The following is a 16412-nucleotide window of genomic DNA, read 5'->3' on the forward strand; positions in this document are numbered from 1 at the left end:
GTTAGGCTCCCTCCCCCTTTCCAGTCTTGTTTGCTTGCATCAGTAAAAAAGTTCCCTTAATAACTTTCCTGTTGAGAGAGGCACAGTTAGAAATTGAACTCAACTGATCTTGGCAGACATTTAATGCTCCTACTGGCAGGATCAGTTTCAAAAACAATCACAACTCATTTTTCATGCTGTCTTCACAACTGTTGGCAATGCAAACAGGGATTTAACTCCCACTCAAAATATAAACGCTGTAATCTGTATTACATACTACAGATCTCATTTCAACCTCCTTAGTGACAAGTTAAAGGAAAGCCTCCGAAAATGCATTTTACCATATATATTTCCACTTAATTGTTAGGCCCTGTTAATGTCACTTAATGCCTTCTGCAGGTGTGTCTCTAACTATGGAGATCAGGTTCATGCCACCTGCCATGTAAGAAGACTGATGGATCAGGCCAAAGTCCTGCCTAATTCAGCATTCTGTTCCCACAGTAGCCAACCAGGTGCCTATGGGAAGCCCAAAAGCAGCAACTGGTATTCAGAGATATGCTGCCTCTGATACTGCAGACAATATATAGCAATGACTAATAGCAATTGATAGCCCATTCTTCTATACAATTTCTCATCATGTCGTAAAGCTGCCCAAAGCTGACAGCCATCTTGGCATATAGAGTAGCCTGGTTGCTGTCTCTTGATTTTGATAGGCAACAGTTGGACAGATTAGGCCTATGTGTTTTGGGCTACATATGTATAAACTTTTACAGTCATACCTTGGGTTACAGCCGCTTCAGGTTGCGTTTTTTTGGGTTACGGACCGCTGAAACCCGGAAGTACTGGAACGGGTTACTTCTGGGTTTCGGTGGTCGTGCATGCACAGAAGTGCTAAATCACGCTTTGCGCATGAGCACCGAATTACAACCCACGCATGCGCAGACGTGGGTTGCAAACGCTGTGGGTTGCGAACATGCATCCCACACGCTTAAGCCCGGGGTAACTTAGCCGTGTCACCTTGACTGTTTTGCAACCATTTGAAGGCAAGAGTTTTTACTTACAAGCAGTTTCTGGGAACATCATTTATTGTGCCAAACTCATTGCAAGGATAAGCTCTTTCAGTAAAGCATTCAAGATTTGAGCAGTTTGGGGAAATGTCCAAATGTTAGAAGTATACTCTCCTTACAAACGTGTTTACTTCATGATTCTTGCTTACTACTAAGAATTCCTTTACTTTAAATCTAATTGGCAAAATGATGTGGCCACTTGTATGTGCATGGTATATTTGCATAGTTGTATGATATTTGCAAGAAGCAAAAAACTGTATAAATTCAAAATCTAAGTTCACTTCTTTCAGTGACCGTTTTTAGTGCTACCAGGTATCACATATTTGAAGCTGATAAAAGTTGCAGTGTTCATGAAGGTAGTTCTACATCTAGAATAGTGTTATGGAAAGCAGATGAGAAAAAATAGATAGCTATATGAGTAATTATGTAAGAGAGCTTGTTTTGGTCACTTTCTTGCTGGCAGGTTAAAACAATATTTGGATATAGTGAAAATGGGGAATACCCTTTTAAGGCTCATCAAAGTACATAACCATTGCTGAATGTAACAGGGATTTTCTCTATTCCTCTTCCCTTCTCCACAGCTGTTCCCTCTCTAGCATGCAAATTACCCCCTGCTACCCTTAACTGTGATTCATTGTTATGTCTACACAGATTTTAACCGTGGTTAACATTAACCGTTGTGTGATTATGGTGTAGGATTTGAAACTAACTTCATTGTTGGCAATTAATTATGCTCAAAATAATTTGGCACATGTGACTCATGACTTAAATAAATCTCTACGTATGCTGGGTTGAAAAGACTTCATTACAATGGTTGGAGCAAGCTGGTTGAAAAAAAAAACTCTTCCTCCACCATTGGTTCCCTTCTTTTCAGTCACACTCCTTTTTCTTTGACGCTTCTCTCCCCCACTCCATACGGTGGTCATTTTATTTTCCTTATTTGCCAATTTCCTCTCATGCCTCTTTTGCTGCCACCACTACATATCTGGTAGCTGAGCTGAAAAAAACTCATGATAAGGTCTAAGCATTTGCTGCTTTAGGTTGGCACCATCTTTTTCAGGTAGAGCCTGCTATATTAAACCTACCATGATCATATTGGTTGTCACTAGAGGTGGTGACAGTACCTCTGCTGGTGCAAAAGTAATGGGAGGACAGGCAGGCAGACAGCAAGGAAGGGGGAGGGAGCTTAGAATCTGGTGACCTATTCAAGGCACAGACATACTACTTTCAGTGACTGGGTCAGCCCTGATTGAAGCTACCATGGGTATGAGGTTTGTTTTGGCTTTCAATGTGACAAATACAATGTTGAAAACTATGTGTTTTTATTAATTTGCTTTTATGTTACATTTTCCACTGGTATGCTCAAAATGGCTAACAAAATTACAATTGAATATACACAATGTGTTTGCATGTTTTGGTAAGCCATGAACACACAGATCATCCCCACTTTACTCCTCCTCACTACTGAGCAAGAAATTGTGATCTTTGGCTTAGCAGAGCATATGAAGGCTTATTCTTAGCTTACTAGTTATAGTCTGTTTGAACGAAACAAACTATGATCCTCATTTCACAAGGAATACTAAGTTAAGAGTTGTAGTTTATTGCTCTTCATACTAACAGGGAGGAGTGAAATGGGAGTGAACTTTGCATTCACAGTAAATTATCAGCCATGGCTTACCTGTAATGACCATGAGTGTTGATTCATGCCTATGCAAACAGTCTGCATTATCAGTATATGTCTTCTTATATTTCAGGTCTACCTAAAAGCGCCTATGATTCTTAATGGTGTTTGTGTTATTTGGAAAGGCTGGATAGATCTCCAAAGACTGGATGGCATGGGCTGCTTAGAATTTGATGAAGAACGGGCACAGGTAAAGTAGGGGGGCTTCAAACTTCTCAAATCTCAGTTATATCGTGAAGCAAAATTTATAATTTTGGTATGCAGTACTTTATGACTTTGGATGGGGAAATCGTATAATGAGAAATTGAAAGCATAAGCAGGATCACTGTTTGGATTTAGTTCTTGCATCTTCAATCACATATGATCAGCATATTTCAGTCTGCCTTTTGGTCCAAGGAAGAAGTCTCCCCACTCTCCACTGTTTTCCTTCAAAGAAAAGAAGATAGTAGAGATAGAAAAACTTCTGTCATGTTCTTTCAGTTTCCCTTGTTCTTTCTAGGAGGTCTGCCTTTGGTCTTTAACTTCTTTATCTTTTCCCCTTTGCACTTCTGAACTTCCTTGTCCATAATTTAAAATGCATGCAAACCCTGTGCTTTCTAGTTCCATAGCCATCCTGCTTATTCTGTAGTTAAATGGAAGGAAAACTGAAGCTTGCTTATACCTACTTGGGTAGCAGTAGGTTCACTTGCACTTGGGGCATTGAATAGTCATGGTGTACTTTAGTGTTTATTAAACTAATCATGCATTTGTCTGTGATAACTGATAATTCTTCATTAAAAACCCTGAAAATTCGGCAACATAAACCTCTTATTGACCTTGACCTTGTATTAGGCTTTTCTTTGATGCTTCCATCTCATTCTCTTTTCTCAACTTTGGCCCTCCACCACCTCTTTTTCCTATAGTTCTGTACCTCATCCATGCATATTTCATCCAGGCCACTCCTTCTTTTGTCTATGACCTAGTTTTCACAACTAACCTAGCACACCTGACTCCTCACCTCCTCTGTCTTTTCATCCCATGAAATGCTAGAAACTGAAACAGTGGCAGATGCAAGGCTAACAGGTGACAAGAAGTAGTTTTCTTAATAGAAAAATAATTGTCTTTGAATATAATTACACAGGAAGAGCCTGCTGGCCCATGTAGTTTGGCATCCTGATGCCCATGGGAAACCCACAAGGCAGATTTGAGCACAGGACACTCTTCCCTCCTGTGGTTTCCAGCAGGGGATTTTTAGAAGCATTGCTACCTCCAACTGTAGAAGCAGAGCATACCCATCATGGCTAGCAGCAGTCAGTAGCCCTCTCCTCCATAAATTTGTCTAATCCTCTTTTGAAGCCATCTAAGTTGTTCGCCATAGTTGAACAATGCATGGTATGAAGTAGCACTTCCTTTTTTCTGTCCTGAATCTTCCAGCAACCAGCTTCATGGGATGTCCATGAGTTCTAGTGATATAAGAGAGCGAGAGAGAAAATTTCTGTAACCACTTTCTCCATACTGCACCCTATTTTATATCATCTTGCCTCTTCTCAATGAAATGAAATGAAATGAAAAAGTCCCAAAAGCTGCAACCTTAACTCACAGGGGAGTCACTTCATCCCCTTGATTGTTTTGGGTACCCTTTTCTGAACCTTTTCCAACGCTACAATATCTTTTTTCAAGTAAAGTGGTCAGAACTATACCCCAGTATTCCAAATCTGTTCACACCCTAGATTTACATAATGGCATTATGATGTCCTCAGTTTGGATTTAATTACTAATTAAAATATTTGTGCAGTTCACATAAAAGTCGTAAAACAGCTTCTACCTGTGAAATGAATTCTTCTCTTAGAAAAAGAGGGCTTTTATTTAATTATGGCCTTTTATTGAACATCCTGCTTTCAGCTGTTTGGGTCTTGCTTCTCTATTAAAAGATATTGATTTTTTTTAAAAAAAAAAATCAGATCCCTGAAAGACCTTGTATTATGCTGTTCCAACATAAAAATTGCCAAGGAGAGATGGAGCTGCTACTTAAAAATAGACCTTAATGAAAAATTTGCACATTGCCCTTTAGTGCATGCTGCTTGGGCCTAAGCTGATGTTTACTGATTGACAGATGTTTGTATTAAAACTAAGCAAGGCCACAGGGGGAACTCTTCCACATCATTTCACAAAATAGCTTTAGGGTGCAGGAAGTGCCCTAGGCAAAAAAGGCAATTTGACATTCTCTCACTACAGACATTTTATTTTAAAATTTAATGTACTTAGTCCCTTGGTATATTAAAATATAGCTGGATTCTCTGGAGCAGGACTTATTTAACCTGCACATTTTTGCAAAGCCACACTATTAAAGCAAAATCATCATGCTGAATGTAGCATGCTGTACTTTGACAAATGTAGTTTAAAAGTTTTGATTATTTAAAAAAAAACTATTAAAAGAGACAAGATGAAGAAGAAAGAATGTAATTCTGCCTGGGAAAAGTGCAAGAGAATTTCACTTTATTGCATATTGTTAGACAAGTAGTTCTTTAAAATAGGTCAATTAGTTTGTGGGGAGGACCAAAAAAAGAAATTTGAACAACCTCACTGCAACTATTAGAAATAAATGTTCTGAAGAACATTTAGAAATGTTCTATGGGAGTGGGCCAAACCTAATGGGGTGCACTATTTGGGCTTGGCTCCTAAGAGGCTTTGCTCCTTGCCCAGATATAGCATGGCAAAGCTCAAGGTTTCTTTGGTAGATGCCCCATTTCCCCTATTACTTCTGGCCTGGTGGCTGCCAGAGACATAGGTATGATTTCCCCAAGAATGTAGTGGATAGGTGTCCTGAAGTCTTTCGCCATAGGGCACATGAGGTCATACCTCTGGTAGTGAGGGTCATTGCCGCTTCTTCTGTGGTGGCATGGTGGGCTTCCTTTTCACTGCTTGAGGAGGTACCCTGTGGTTGCCATAATCTCTGCCAGGGTCTTCATTGGGAGTCACCTGTGGCTCAAGACCTGGAATGTTGATGCAAAATCCAAAACTAATATGGCAACTGGGCATTTCTTGTGGGAGGGAATATGTGGGGATCCTCTGGAGGAATATCTGATGGAGACCAAGAACAAGAAGACACTATCTTCAGGGTCTAAGGAGGAGGAGGAGGAGGAGAGATGTCACTTAGAGCAAATCTTTTTGCCCCTTTTGGGTGCTTATGGTCCCAAAAAAATAGCAGGAGCCAGTGGTACCAGTGCAGGGAGCAGGGAGAGGCAGAGATTTTCCTCTTCGTGATTCTGCATGATTAGTAGCTCATCTCTTTAGGTGGTCTTGTTACTCCGTTTCTTTAAAATAAAGTCACCTAAATCCAGTGGTTGCCCTTATGGTGCGGCAAAGCTGCCCTCCCAATACTAGCATTAATAGGATAGGACTGCACAGGTACACCAACAGAGCAACTGCAGTGCTCATGCTGGTGTGCTCATGCAGTCTTAATCTCACCACAGTCTGCCCCATATAGATAAGCTATGTCAGTGTTGGGAGGGCCATGCCACAGCCCACTACTGCCTAAATGATGTCTAGAGGTGAGCAATTGGAGAGGCCTTCCCCCAAAATCAGTGTAAAGGTGCTTCTTGTGTGACCCTGTACTTTTGGTTGGTAGCAGGAAGATGCATTGGCACAGCAGGCTTTTGAAGAAGCTCGGAGAAGAACTCGTGAATTCGAGGACAGAGACAGGTCTCATCGGGAAGAAATGGAGGTGAGAGTTTCACAGCTGCTGTCAGTTACTGGTTAGTACTCTACCAAAAATCTAGATTTTTTTTCTCAATAAACTACTGCCTGGAGCATGTTTATTTTGATGTTGTCATTTTAATGAATCCTGTTTGGGTTAAAAGCATTATATTAGTATATTAAGGGTACAAATTCTTCAATCAGTGCAATTTTGCCATTTGAAAGTACATAGCTGCTGATCTTAGAATCCCTAAAGCTAAAACATATTTTAATTTAAAATGATCTAATCCAGCATTGTTAACTTTCACCTCTTGGACAAAGTAATTCAGACTGTGTGCCCTATTTCTGCATATGCCACAGTAGTTACTGCATATGATAGAATTTTGCATTGAATTATGTATGTACATTGTTAAATAAAGAACCAAAGTTTGTCCTATCAATGGTATAGTAGACTGGCAGATTAATTTTTTTATAGAGCAATGGGGGGAAAGAGGCAAATGTACATATCTGTTGGGCAGTATACACATATACGGGACGTGGGTGGCACTGGGACACAGGTGGTGCTGTGGATTAAACCACAGAGCCTAGGACTTGCCAATCAGAAGGTCAGCGGTTTGAATCCCCGTGACGGGATGAGCTCCCGTTGCTCGGTCCCTGCTCCTGCTAACCTAGCAGTTTGAAAGCATGTCAAAGTGCAAGTAGATAAATAGGTGCCACTCTGGCAGGAAGGTAAACGGCATTTCTGTGCACTGCTCTGGTTCGCCAGAAGTGGCTTAGTCATGCTGGCCACATGACCTGGAAGCTGTATGCCGGCTCCCTCAGCCAATAAAGTGAGATGAGCGCCACAACCCCAGAGTCGGCCATGACTGGACCTAATGGTCAGGGGTCCCTTTACCTTTACCTTTATACACATATACATACAGACATACTTGGGAAGTAATACTTGTTTAAAAATACAAATTAAATATTTTTCCCCTTGTTCATTTCCCCTCAACTTTAATACATTTTTAAAAGTAGTCTTGATCATGGAGTAAATGAAAAGATTATCTTGGCTAGCTTCAGCATTGGTACTATTTTCATAGAGGGAAGATATAGAAAAATTTCTTTTAAAAAATCAAACCATGAAACACTGCTTTTTTCACATACATATACAAAGTAGACCACTTAAAGTCTGGAACAATGAAGATTGAAAGTTTCATTGTTATAAATCATACCTTGAGCTGCTGCAAAGTCTGCATATATATATATATATATATTAAATCATGCATCGTTTAAATAGCTTTAATAGATACCACATTTGAGTTCAGTGAAGACAGAGAAACCCATGCAATACTTTGTCTGCCCCTACCGAAAGAGAGGCGCCAGCCCTTGGGAAGCATTCAGCCAAACCTTAGCAGCATATGAAAATGATCAGAATTTATTCTTTATTTATACAGCTTTCTTTCCTAGAAAAGATGTTCCTTTATTTTATAACATGCTGTGCAATGCTTTTTTAACTATTAAGAAGCCAGTAGATTATTACATCTGCAAAGAAATCCAACAAAAAATTCTTACTGAATCTTTCAAACATAATCAGTCACATTTTGAATTTTATTTTATCTATTTTAAAGGATAAATCAGCTGAACTGTTCTGGATTTATTAGAGCTACTGTTGTTGATTACCACTTGAAGAAACTGCAAAAACAGTTTTTTTATAATCTTGCATAAGTGAAAGATTTCACAAATAAAATTATAAGAGCATGTTCAAATAACATTTGTATAAAGTAGCAAGTCAATTTTTTAAAAATACAAGACTGACATGTGCTTACTTGAAAGGAGAAAATAGATGTACAACACAAATAATATGGAAACAAGTTATGGCACAGGGCTTGAAACAGTATTTGAAAAATGTTTTCTAATTACAGCAGCCTATTAAAGTTTTTTTCTGAGCAAATAAGTTATTTTAGTTGTTGATTAAGTTTACAGATCTGTGTTAAATGAAGCTGAGATTTTTTCAGCCGCTGAATTCTACTGCTGGTACCTATTCTGCTGCTTTTCTGCCCTTTCAAAGAATTGCATAATACGCCAACCTAAACAAAGTCCAACATTTCTGGAACTGCAGGGCAAACTAGAATTTTATGCTAAACACCTCATCCAGCATCCTTCAATCTCTGTAGCAGGGATTGAGAGTTGAACTAAAAGTACTTTGCATATCTCTCTGTCTCTTCTTATGGACAAGCCTGCACAAAATAAGCATATTTGCATACATCTGCTTAATATGCAAATTTTATACAAGCCATTGAAATGAGTTTTTCATGGTACAGAATGAAGAATATTAGGCCCTTATGCTATTTGGTAGCTGTTCTTTATGACAGAAGGTTGACAGTTTGAGAGCAGGAAGGATGATAAAAATAAATGACAAAATCATTTTCAGCAAAGCATCTTTGATTCTTTGCTGGTCGTGCTTCAATAAGCATAATATGGCAAAATGTCCAAATCAGTTCAGACAAGAACATTACAAATGCTCTGTTTACTGTATATACTTTTGGCTGATGTCATGGACAGGCAATTTCCCAGTGTATTTGTTAATATTGTGGTAGCACTCTCCTACCCCAGCATAAAGAGAATTTGACAAAAAGTTGTTTTCTGTTGTTGAAAGACAGTAAATGTGCTAAAGTTTCCAAACTCTTTTCCTATCCTAATGTTTTGTATAATTTTAGTAAAAACAACCCAAATAACAATCAAAGCTTTAAAGGTGTGCCTATTTAACAAATATATGTTAAATTAAATGTTCTAATTATCACCAGCTGCAATTTATTTTGCATATAACTGCCAACTAAGATTTCACTTCATGCATCTGATGAAGCAGGCTTCAGTCCACAATAGCTTATGCCAGAACTGTCTTCAAGATGTCACAAGAATCCTAGAAACAAACCCCTCTGAATTATTTAAAAACAAAACAAAACAGAGTTTTGCAAATAAAAGTAGCTGTAGAAATAGAATTCGAAATGGCTCAGATGAATCTTTTCATTGGACCAGTTGTGTCTAGGGGAGGAGGAAAGCAAGCTTTCAACATGCAGCCTGGAGGCATCAGAAAGAAGAATGCAATCCAGAGTGTGAATATAAGAAATAAATGTCTTACCCCTTGATGGATTTTTGTATGGAGAGATTGAGAAGCTGGCATCTAACATCAGAATATATGGTGATGGAAACATTACTTTGCATGCTTTAAAATACTGAAATTACCAGTTGGCCATTTCCTTTAATAAGGAAACTTTATCACAACATGAAATTGTAGCTGAAAATTGAATCCTAGCCACCTAATACTTTTTCCAGTTTCACTAGTATCATATCTTTATGTCTATGAAAGGCAACTAAATATCCTACCTTTCTTATGGGTTTTTCCCACTAGGATAAAATGTACTTTCAGTAGAGAAAGTATTGTTTCATGTCTGGTGGAGATGCTATAAATATATAATTACTATTGATCACTGTCAGTCACTGTCTCGCTGATGCTCAGCCTCTTTCTAACCTGCATTGACTGGAAGAAGTTGCTTATATTACAGTATTGCTTGACTTGCAAAATTGATCTGCATGATACCACACTCAGCATTGATTTTGGACAAAATGTAAAAGGGTTTCTTAGTATGGCATTCAGTTGCACTTTTTATGTACACCATTTGCTGCTAGATAACATCTTTACAGTGCAATCCTGTGTGTGCTTACTCAGAAGTAAGTTCCAATATGTTCAGTGGGGCTTACTCCTAGGAAAGTTGGATTGCAGCCGTAAACAAATAAGGCTGTGCTATTCTGTTGCCATGATGTATGAGAGAAAGTGAACCTTGATTCTGCTTAAGTAACACAGAAATTTATTTTCCCCCAAAGCATTTCAGTAACAAAACAAAAATGTGTTTGTTTTGAAATGCTAATACATGAGACTTAATACTGTATATCTGTAAATATTTTATGTTGCATTTTTAAAGAAATGTCAAATTGAAATTTACTGTGATACAATTCAAGTTATTTGACATTGCAGTATGTATCTGGTATCATCACATTCCAGTGCTTGAATACCCTTAGCAAAATGGTTGTCGCCGCTATCTATTCTCTTTCCCACTGCATTTTGAAAAAAGTTTCCGTATATGAACTACATTTTCATTCAGATTTTCTTTGCCGTTTGTGAAACAGCATGAAAAACGTGCTTCTTACACAAAAAGCTGTGTTTGGTGTCAATTGAAAATGAATGACCCTTACAATGAAAGTCACTATTTTTTTCCTTTTAAGTAGTGATTTATATCCAGGGTACACTCTTCATATCTCTTGTGGATAGCAAAAGGTCATATAAAAAGCATCTCTTAGCCTCACATCATCTACTTCTAGTACAGATTTGGGCATTTCCCCACATCAGGTGGGGCAATGACATTTATGTACAAATTGAAAGAACAGATTTGAATTTTCTGTGGTTTTGCAGAGAATTCTGGATTATACTTGGTTTGTAAAGCCACATGCATTAAAAGAAGCACAAGAAGCTAAGGAACTCCAGTAAGAGCACCTTAAATTGTGTCTCTCTGGTAGCTGCCTGCCTAATCTGCCTGTATGACATAGCCAGCACCATCTGCAGGAGTTGCCATGAACTGGGTCATGGGGACTTCTTTGTTCATGCTGAAAATTGATTAACAGTACAAACTAAGTGCAGTTGCTGAGGTTGAATTTCATACACTCAGACCATGAAACAAAGAACTGTCTGTAAAACTCAGTTTATTTAGCTTAACAGAACTAAAGCTTAATTTGTATATATGGAATCTTGCCTTATATATTTGCTTTGCTAACTTGAATTGCTTAAACAGTTAATTCATAATTTTTCATTTTGAGGTAGCCAAGACAATAATATGCAGGTTGAGAGTTAATTTAACTAAAAATCATTTTGCAATTTCTGACACATGCAGGACCCCACAAGACAGCTCCCCTGATGCCAGCCAATGTCGAATCATAACTAGATGCCTATGATGGTATTTGTGCTTTTACTAAAGTACATTTTGGAGTTTGGCTAACAGGCACGATCTAACAAGAGTAGAACCCTTTTTTAGTTCAACTTACGTTACAGTGATATGTTTTAACTGCCTCTACATTGTACTGACTCTCTCTCTTCCCCCCCCCTTTTTTTGCTAAATACTGAGGACCAATTGGTATATAATAATTACCAAGGCTTGTCCCAAGGTATTTTTTCCCCTTAGGAAACTGCCAGTAAAACTTGGTTCCATGGTATGATGCATTCCACCAGATTGGGGTGCTCAGCTTCTTAAACACTGAGAACCAAATACTCCAATGAAATAATAGGTTACAAGAAAATATATGTGCCTACATCAATCTGAAGTTCTTCCAGGGTAGTACTAATATAGAGGTGTTTGCTTTTTTGAAGAAAAAACAGTAATATGAAACACAAACATGTTATCTTGGTTTTCAGCACAGTCTTGGGCTACAGAGAAGGTGCGATTTCCTAAGGCAGTGTTTCCCAACCACTGTTCCGCGGCACACTAGTGTGCCGCGAGATGTTGCCTGGAGGGAGGCGGGCGAGTCGGGCGGCGAGAGGCGGGGCAGCGGCGGCGAGGAGAGGCCGCCCAGCGCGGGGCTCTCTCCGTCTGCCTGCCTGGCTGCCTGCGAGCTCGGCGGGCAGCGCCTCCGTCCATAGCGCCCGCCTCGCGGCTCTCATTCCCTGCCCCTGCCAAAGCTCACCCAGCCAAGCCGCGCTCTCCTTCCTGCCTCGCTTTGCTGCCTCCTCCCCCCCCCCACCCCCAAAGCTTGGAGGTTCCCCGGCAAGGGGGAGGGAAAAAAATTGAAACTTACACTTTCGTGCGTCCCTCCCGGCGTGACGCTGCGCGCTGACGTCACGGGGCTGTAATGGTGGTGTGCCTCGAGATTTTTTTCATCAAACAAGTGTGCCTTTGCCCAAAAAAGGTTGGGAAACACTGTCCTAAGGGATGGGTACTTTAGGATTCAGATGGGCAATGAAGACCACCAAAGTTGCTCCTTAACAGGTTTTTCATTAACAGGATCAGGAAAATAAAGAACAAAGCATGAGGAAACAGACAAAATCTTATGGTCCCTTCTATTGCCAGAGAATCCTTTCCCTTCTTCTGCTGGCAACTGGTCAAACTCCTTACAGGCGATTTGTGTAGCTTCAGTGTTGACAACTGTCTTCACTGAGATTTTCACTGGCCCTCGGTGGGCTTGGGCCTGATATAAACACTTGAGCACTTGTTCTTGGGGTCAGCTTCCCAAGACCTTGTCTATGATTATCTGGCAAGGCCAGAGGAATAGTCATAACAAACAGCAGACTCCGCTTTTCTTTACCAACAAAGAGTGCAACTGTTAGACTCAGAGATTTGCAGCTCCTTGTAGCATACAGAAAAAAATGCTGTGACTGATTTCATTTTGAGGCTCTTTCGTAGTCTCTTGGGTATAAAAAGGGATAAAAATATAAGGATGATATCCAACTGTGGCATCCCACCTGCACAGCAGACTTCTGCTTTTGCAAAAGGCGCTTCCTTTTTCTCTTCTCCCTCCTTCAGCTTCCAGTCTGCCCCTAAAATCTATTCCAGCAGGTTGGGGAATCCTCCAGAGCAGATGTGGGGTGGGGAGAGGAGTTGCACCTGGCACCTTCGTTACATATCTTTAGGCGCCAGGCAAAAGCAGTCCTCCCAAGCCTTTGGCTAACTGGGGGAGTATTGTTTTCATTTGTTACTATGTTATGTATTTTTGTTTTTATATTGTAAACTGCTCTGTGATTCTCAAATGAAGAGTGGTAGAGAAATATTATTATTTCTAGTTTTGCTTAATGATGTTTGCTTAACTTTTTTAACAAAATTCATTTTTTCAATGAAAGCAGGTTGTCAGAAATGTCACTTGCCATTGAATAAATGCATCCTTCGTGCTGTTTTTAAGTTTTTGTCAATTTCCTCTTTTTGTCTTTCTGAATAGAATCAATACTAGCCCAGGTTAGACATAAGGGGAACCACTGGTTTCCCCTCTATGACTGAACTGGGCCACTGTTTCCTTCATGATTTATAAATTCCTGTCTGAGCAAAGCCAAAAAATGACTTCTACAGGTTTTCTTAAGGTCTGGTTTTTATATTAGAATATTTGGATGAAGGTGAGTACATGTAAATGGTCCTTATGCCCCCACTAAAAAGAAAAGTACAATTTCCATTCCTATGGCGTAAGTAGAAACAGCTTACAACCAAGTGACAGCAGTGGCAGAGATGCTTGTTCTTCCCTTTCCCAGGGTTAAGACTGCCACCTCATATCCTAACCCTTTTAATAGCTGGGAGAGCCAGCCCTGCTAGCTCTATGGGGCCCTTTTTGATTTGAGGAAAAGTGTGCCATAGCCATTCTGGGGAAGAGCATGGGGATAGAGAGGACCATTTTTGTCAAGTATTCATAGTGCTGGTTTAGAATGAATATTGATATACACCATTTGAAACCATATTTTGCTTTAAAATATTCAGTACATTTTAACTCTCTTCCTCCTTTCTCCACCTTTCCATGTTAATTCAGGCAAGAAGACAACAAGACCCTAGTCCTGGCTCAACCCTAGGAGGTGGTGATGATCTCAAACTGCGTTAAGTGAACAACGGCTGTGCCATGAGTGTGACGCTTAAACTTGGCAAATGATGGAATTAAAAGACCAGAAACTGTGATAACTGGGTATATACTATAGTCTATTCCCTGACCTGCGGCAACCAAACTATCATGTCCCGCCATGGTTTGCACTATGTTTGTGTTGTATTATCTGCATTTCTTTTCTTTAAGCATGTTGCCAATGGGGATTTGAAATTCTTGTTTCTCTATGCAAGCTTATAATTTTGTTGGCACTATTTTAGTGACGAGAACAATTAATGCAGCTATAAAAACGATTCCTCAACTGTAATATTCATTCATTTCAGAATAGGTCAAACGTTGCAGAATAAAGTTTTTTGTGACTTTTTTAAAAAACAAAAACTTTCAAAATAATTTTTATATGGGCTTTTGGAAGTTTGTTTGTCATAGTGTTCTTGCTTTTACACATGCATTCTTTGTGGTATTGTCTTTTTATGCACTTTCTCTTCTCTAACTTTCAACACATTTTATTCTTTTTACATTATGCAGCCTAGACCAAGTAAGAGTGTTGTCAATTGATTTACTGAATTACATGTTTATAAACTTTTTTAAAAACCACACTCCAATATACCATGAAATATTGTTAACTTAAAGTTAATGTTTTAGATGGCAAAATGTCTAAATGAGATTTTAATCTGTCCGCACGTTCTGTTGTAGATTCTGTTCTGCAGTTACTAGTTGTAGTTAATGTAGTTCAGATAACCTGCTGAAACTGATTGGAACTCATTGCAGTATGGCTCTTCAGGGACTCTGTAAAAATCTGCAATGGGATACTCCATCTTTCTGATTGCATTTGACATTAGTCTATGATGGCTGAGGGTGAAGCTGATATCTTGAATACAATCATGTTGAAAGTAGCTGCTTAACTCTTTTTGTATCCTATTCTTTAGCTTAGATTAAAATACGAATTGAGACATTTGAATTGTATGCAAAACAGTCTCATATTGGCCCAAAGTTGCCTTTGGTGTGTTTTTTTGTTACTTAACAATTTTGTTATGATACTTTCCAGTAGCGTAAGATTTGGAGAAAATAATTATTAAGGATTGTTCACTTTTGCACTTCAGTCCCTGCTTTCTTCTATTATATTACTCAAGAGTACTGTTTACCAAATCTTGTGTCAAACCAGTTTTGTTTCTCCATTTGTTATGTGGCGTGAACATCAACCTAATCTAAATTATCATTTTAGGCTTTAAACCACAACATTCATTTTCTGTGTTAATATGAGTAGAATGCAACATTCCTTGTCAAAGCTGGTAGTTGAACTTATAACAATTACAAATATCTGAACAACTTCCCTGGATATGACAACTCTGAATTTTTTTTAATACTCTTTAACAGTCATCCATAGGTACTGTCCCAAACAGATCTATTAAATAGAAATATGTTGCTCATGTTAATATTTTTTCCATGCACATTTTCCTCATCTAGTGAAGAAAGAATGGTCCAAAAAGTAGTTTTCTGTTGCTGTTCCATTTTTGTCAGTGATGTTCCTTTCCTTTGTATTTCAAATAGTACGGTGTTTCCTGATTACTTCTGATAGTAGTTTCAAATCATGAGTACACAAATTATACTATTGCATATATACCTTTGCTGTCTGTGTGTAAATAACCTTCTCCCCCTATTATCTAGAATTTGGCTACTTAATGGCCATGTTTGAATGATCATATCTCAGCTTAATAGCCCAATATAAAAATAGATGTTTTGCTCACGCACACAGCCCCTTTGCTACTGTAACTAATGATAGTTTCAGGTTTCCTGGTTTTACTACCTGCATCATCAAGGGAGGAACAAAGGTGCTGTGTGCCCAGGCAATAGACTCATTCACATATTGGCTTGTTGAGCCAAGATACAGTTGTCCAAACTGGGCCACCACGTCTTAATGCTGGCATTAAGATCACAAGCCCTCTCCCTGTGCTAGCTAGTGCAGACCTGCTAAACTTAAAAACTTTAAGTTATTGATGCAATTTGATATTTTTTCATAATTTCTATTTAAACAAGAGTTGCATCATCTTCAAACTCGTCTCTTTCAGAGTTGCCTTAAGCTTCAAGATTGCTTTTGCTATCTTTTTGTGCTATGTTAACCTTACGTTTATAATAAACTTATGTGAGTGAAACAAAGTGGTTGTAAATTACTTTGTAACATGTAACTGTCAAGTGCTGACACGTGCCATTGTATGCTTAGAGATAAAGGACAGTTCGGCAAATATTCCAAAGTACTATCATTTTTAGGGGACTTGTGGGTTGCTTATTGTGGCATCTCAGGGCTTTTTTAATCCTTTTATTTCCCTTTTAAGAATTTTGCTAATACAAGTCGAGAATAGAGAAGTTTAGTCAAGAGTTAAATCATACAATTAATAGATATTTAAAAGTTACAT

At 38.8% G+C, this 16412-nt stretch overlaps 1 protein-coding gene across 4 annotated transcripts in view; it reads left to right on the forward strand.

Moving 5' to 3' along the window:
* CBFB (core-binding factor subunit beta) overlaps positions 1-16155 on the forward strand; it is a 40896-nt gene extending 24741 nt beyond the window's left edge. The window contains exons 4-6 of one of the 4 annotated variants that reach the window (XM_081200883.1): positions 2801-2917; positions 6338-6461; positions 13936-16155. In XM_081200883.1, the coding sequence (XP_081057009.1) occupies positions 2801-2917; positions 6338-6461; positions 13936-13958 (264 nt within the window). In that variant the 3' untranslated portion in view covers positions 13959-16155. Of the gene's footprint in view, positions 1-2800; positions 2918-6334; positions 6462-13935 lie in introns of all 4 variants that reach the window. The other 3 variants (XM_081200881.1, XM_081200882.1, XM_081200880.1) reach the window with 3 other exon arrangements.
* The last annotated feature ends 257 nt before the right edge of the window (positions 16156-16412 follow it).

The sequence above is a fragment of the Podarcis bocagei genome (genome assembly GCF_964188305.1).
Source record: "Podarcis bocagei genome assembly, chromosome: 7".
Lineage (NCBI taxonomy): Eukaryota > Metazoa > Chordata > Lepidosauria > Squamata > Lacertidae > Podarcis > Podarcis bocagei.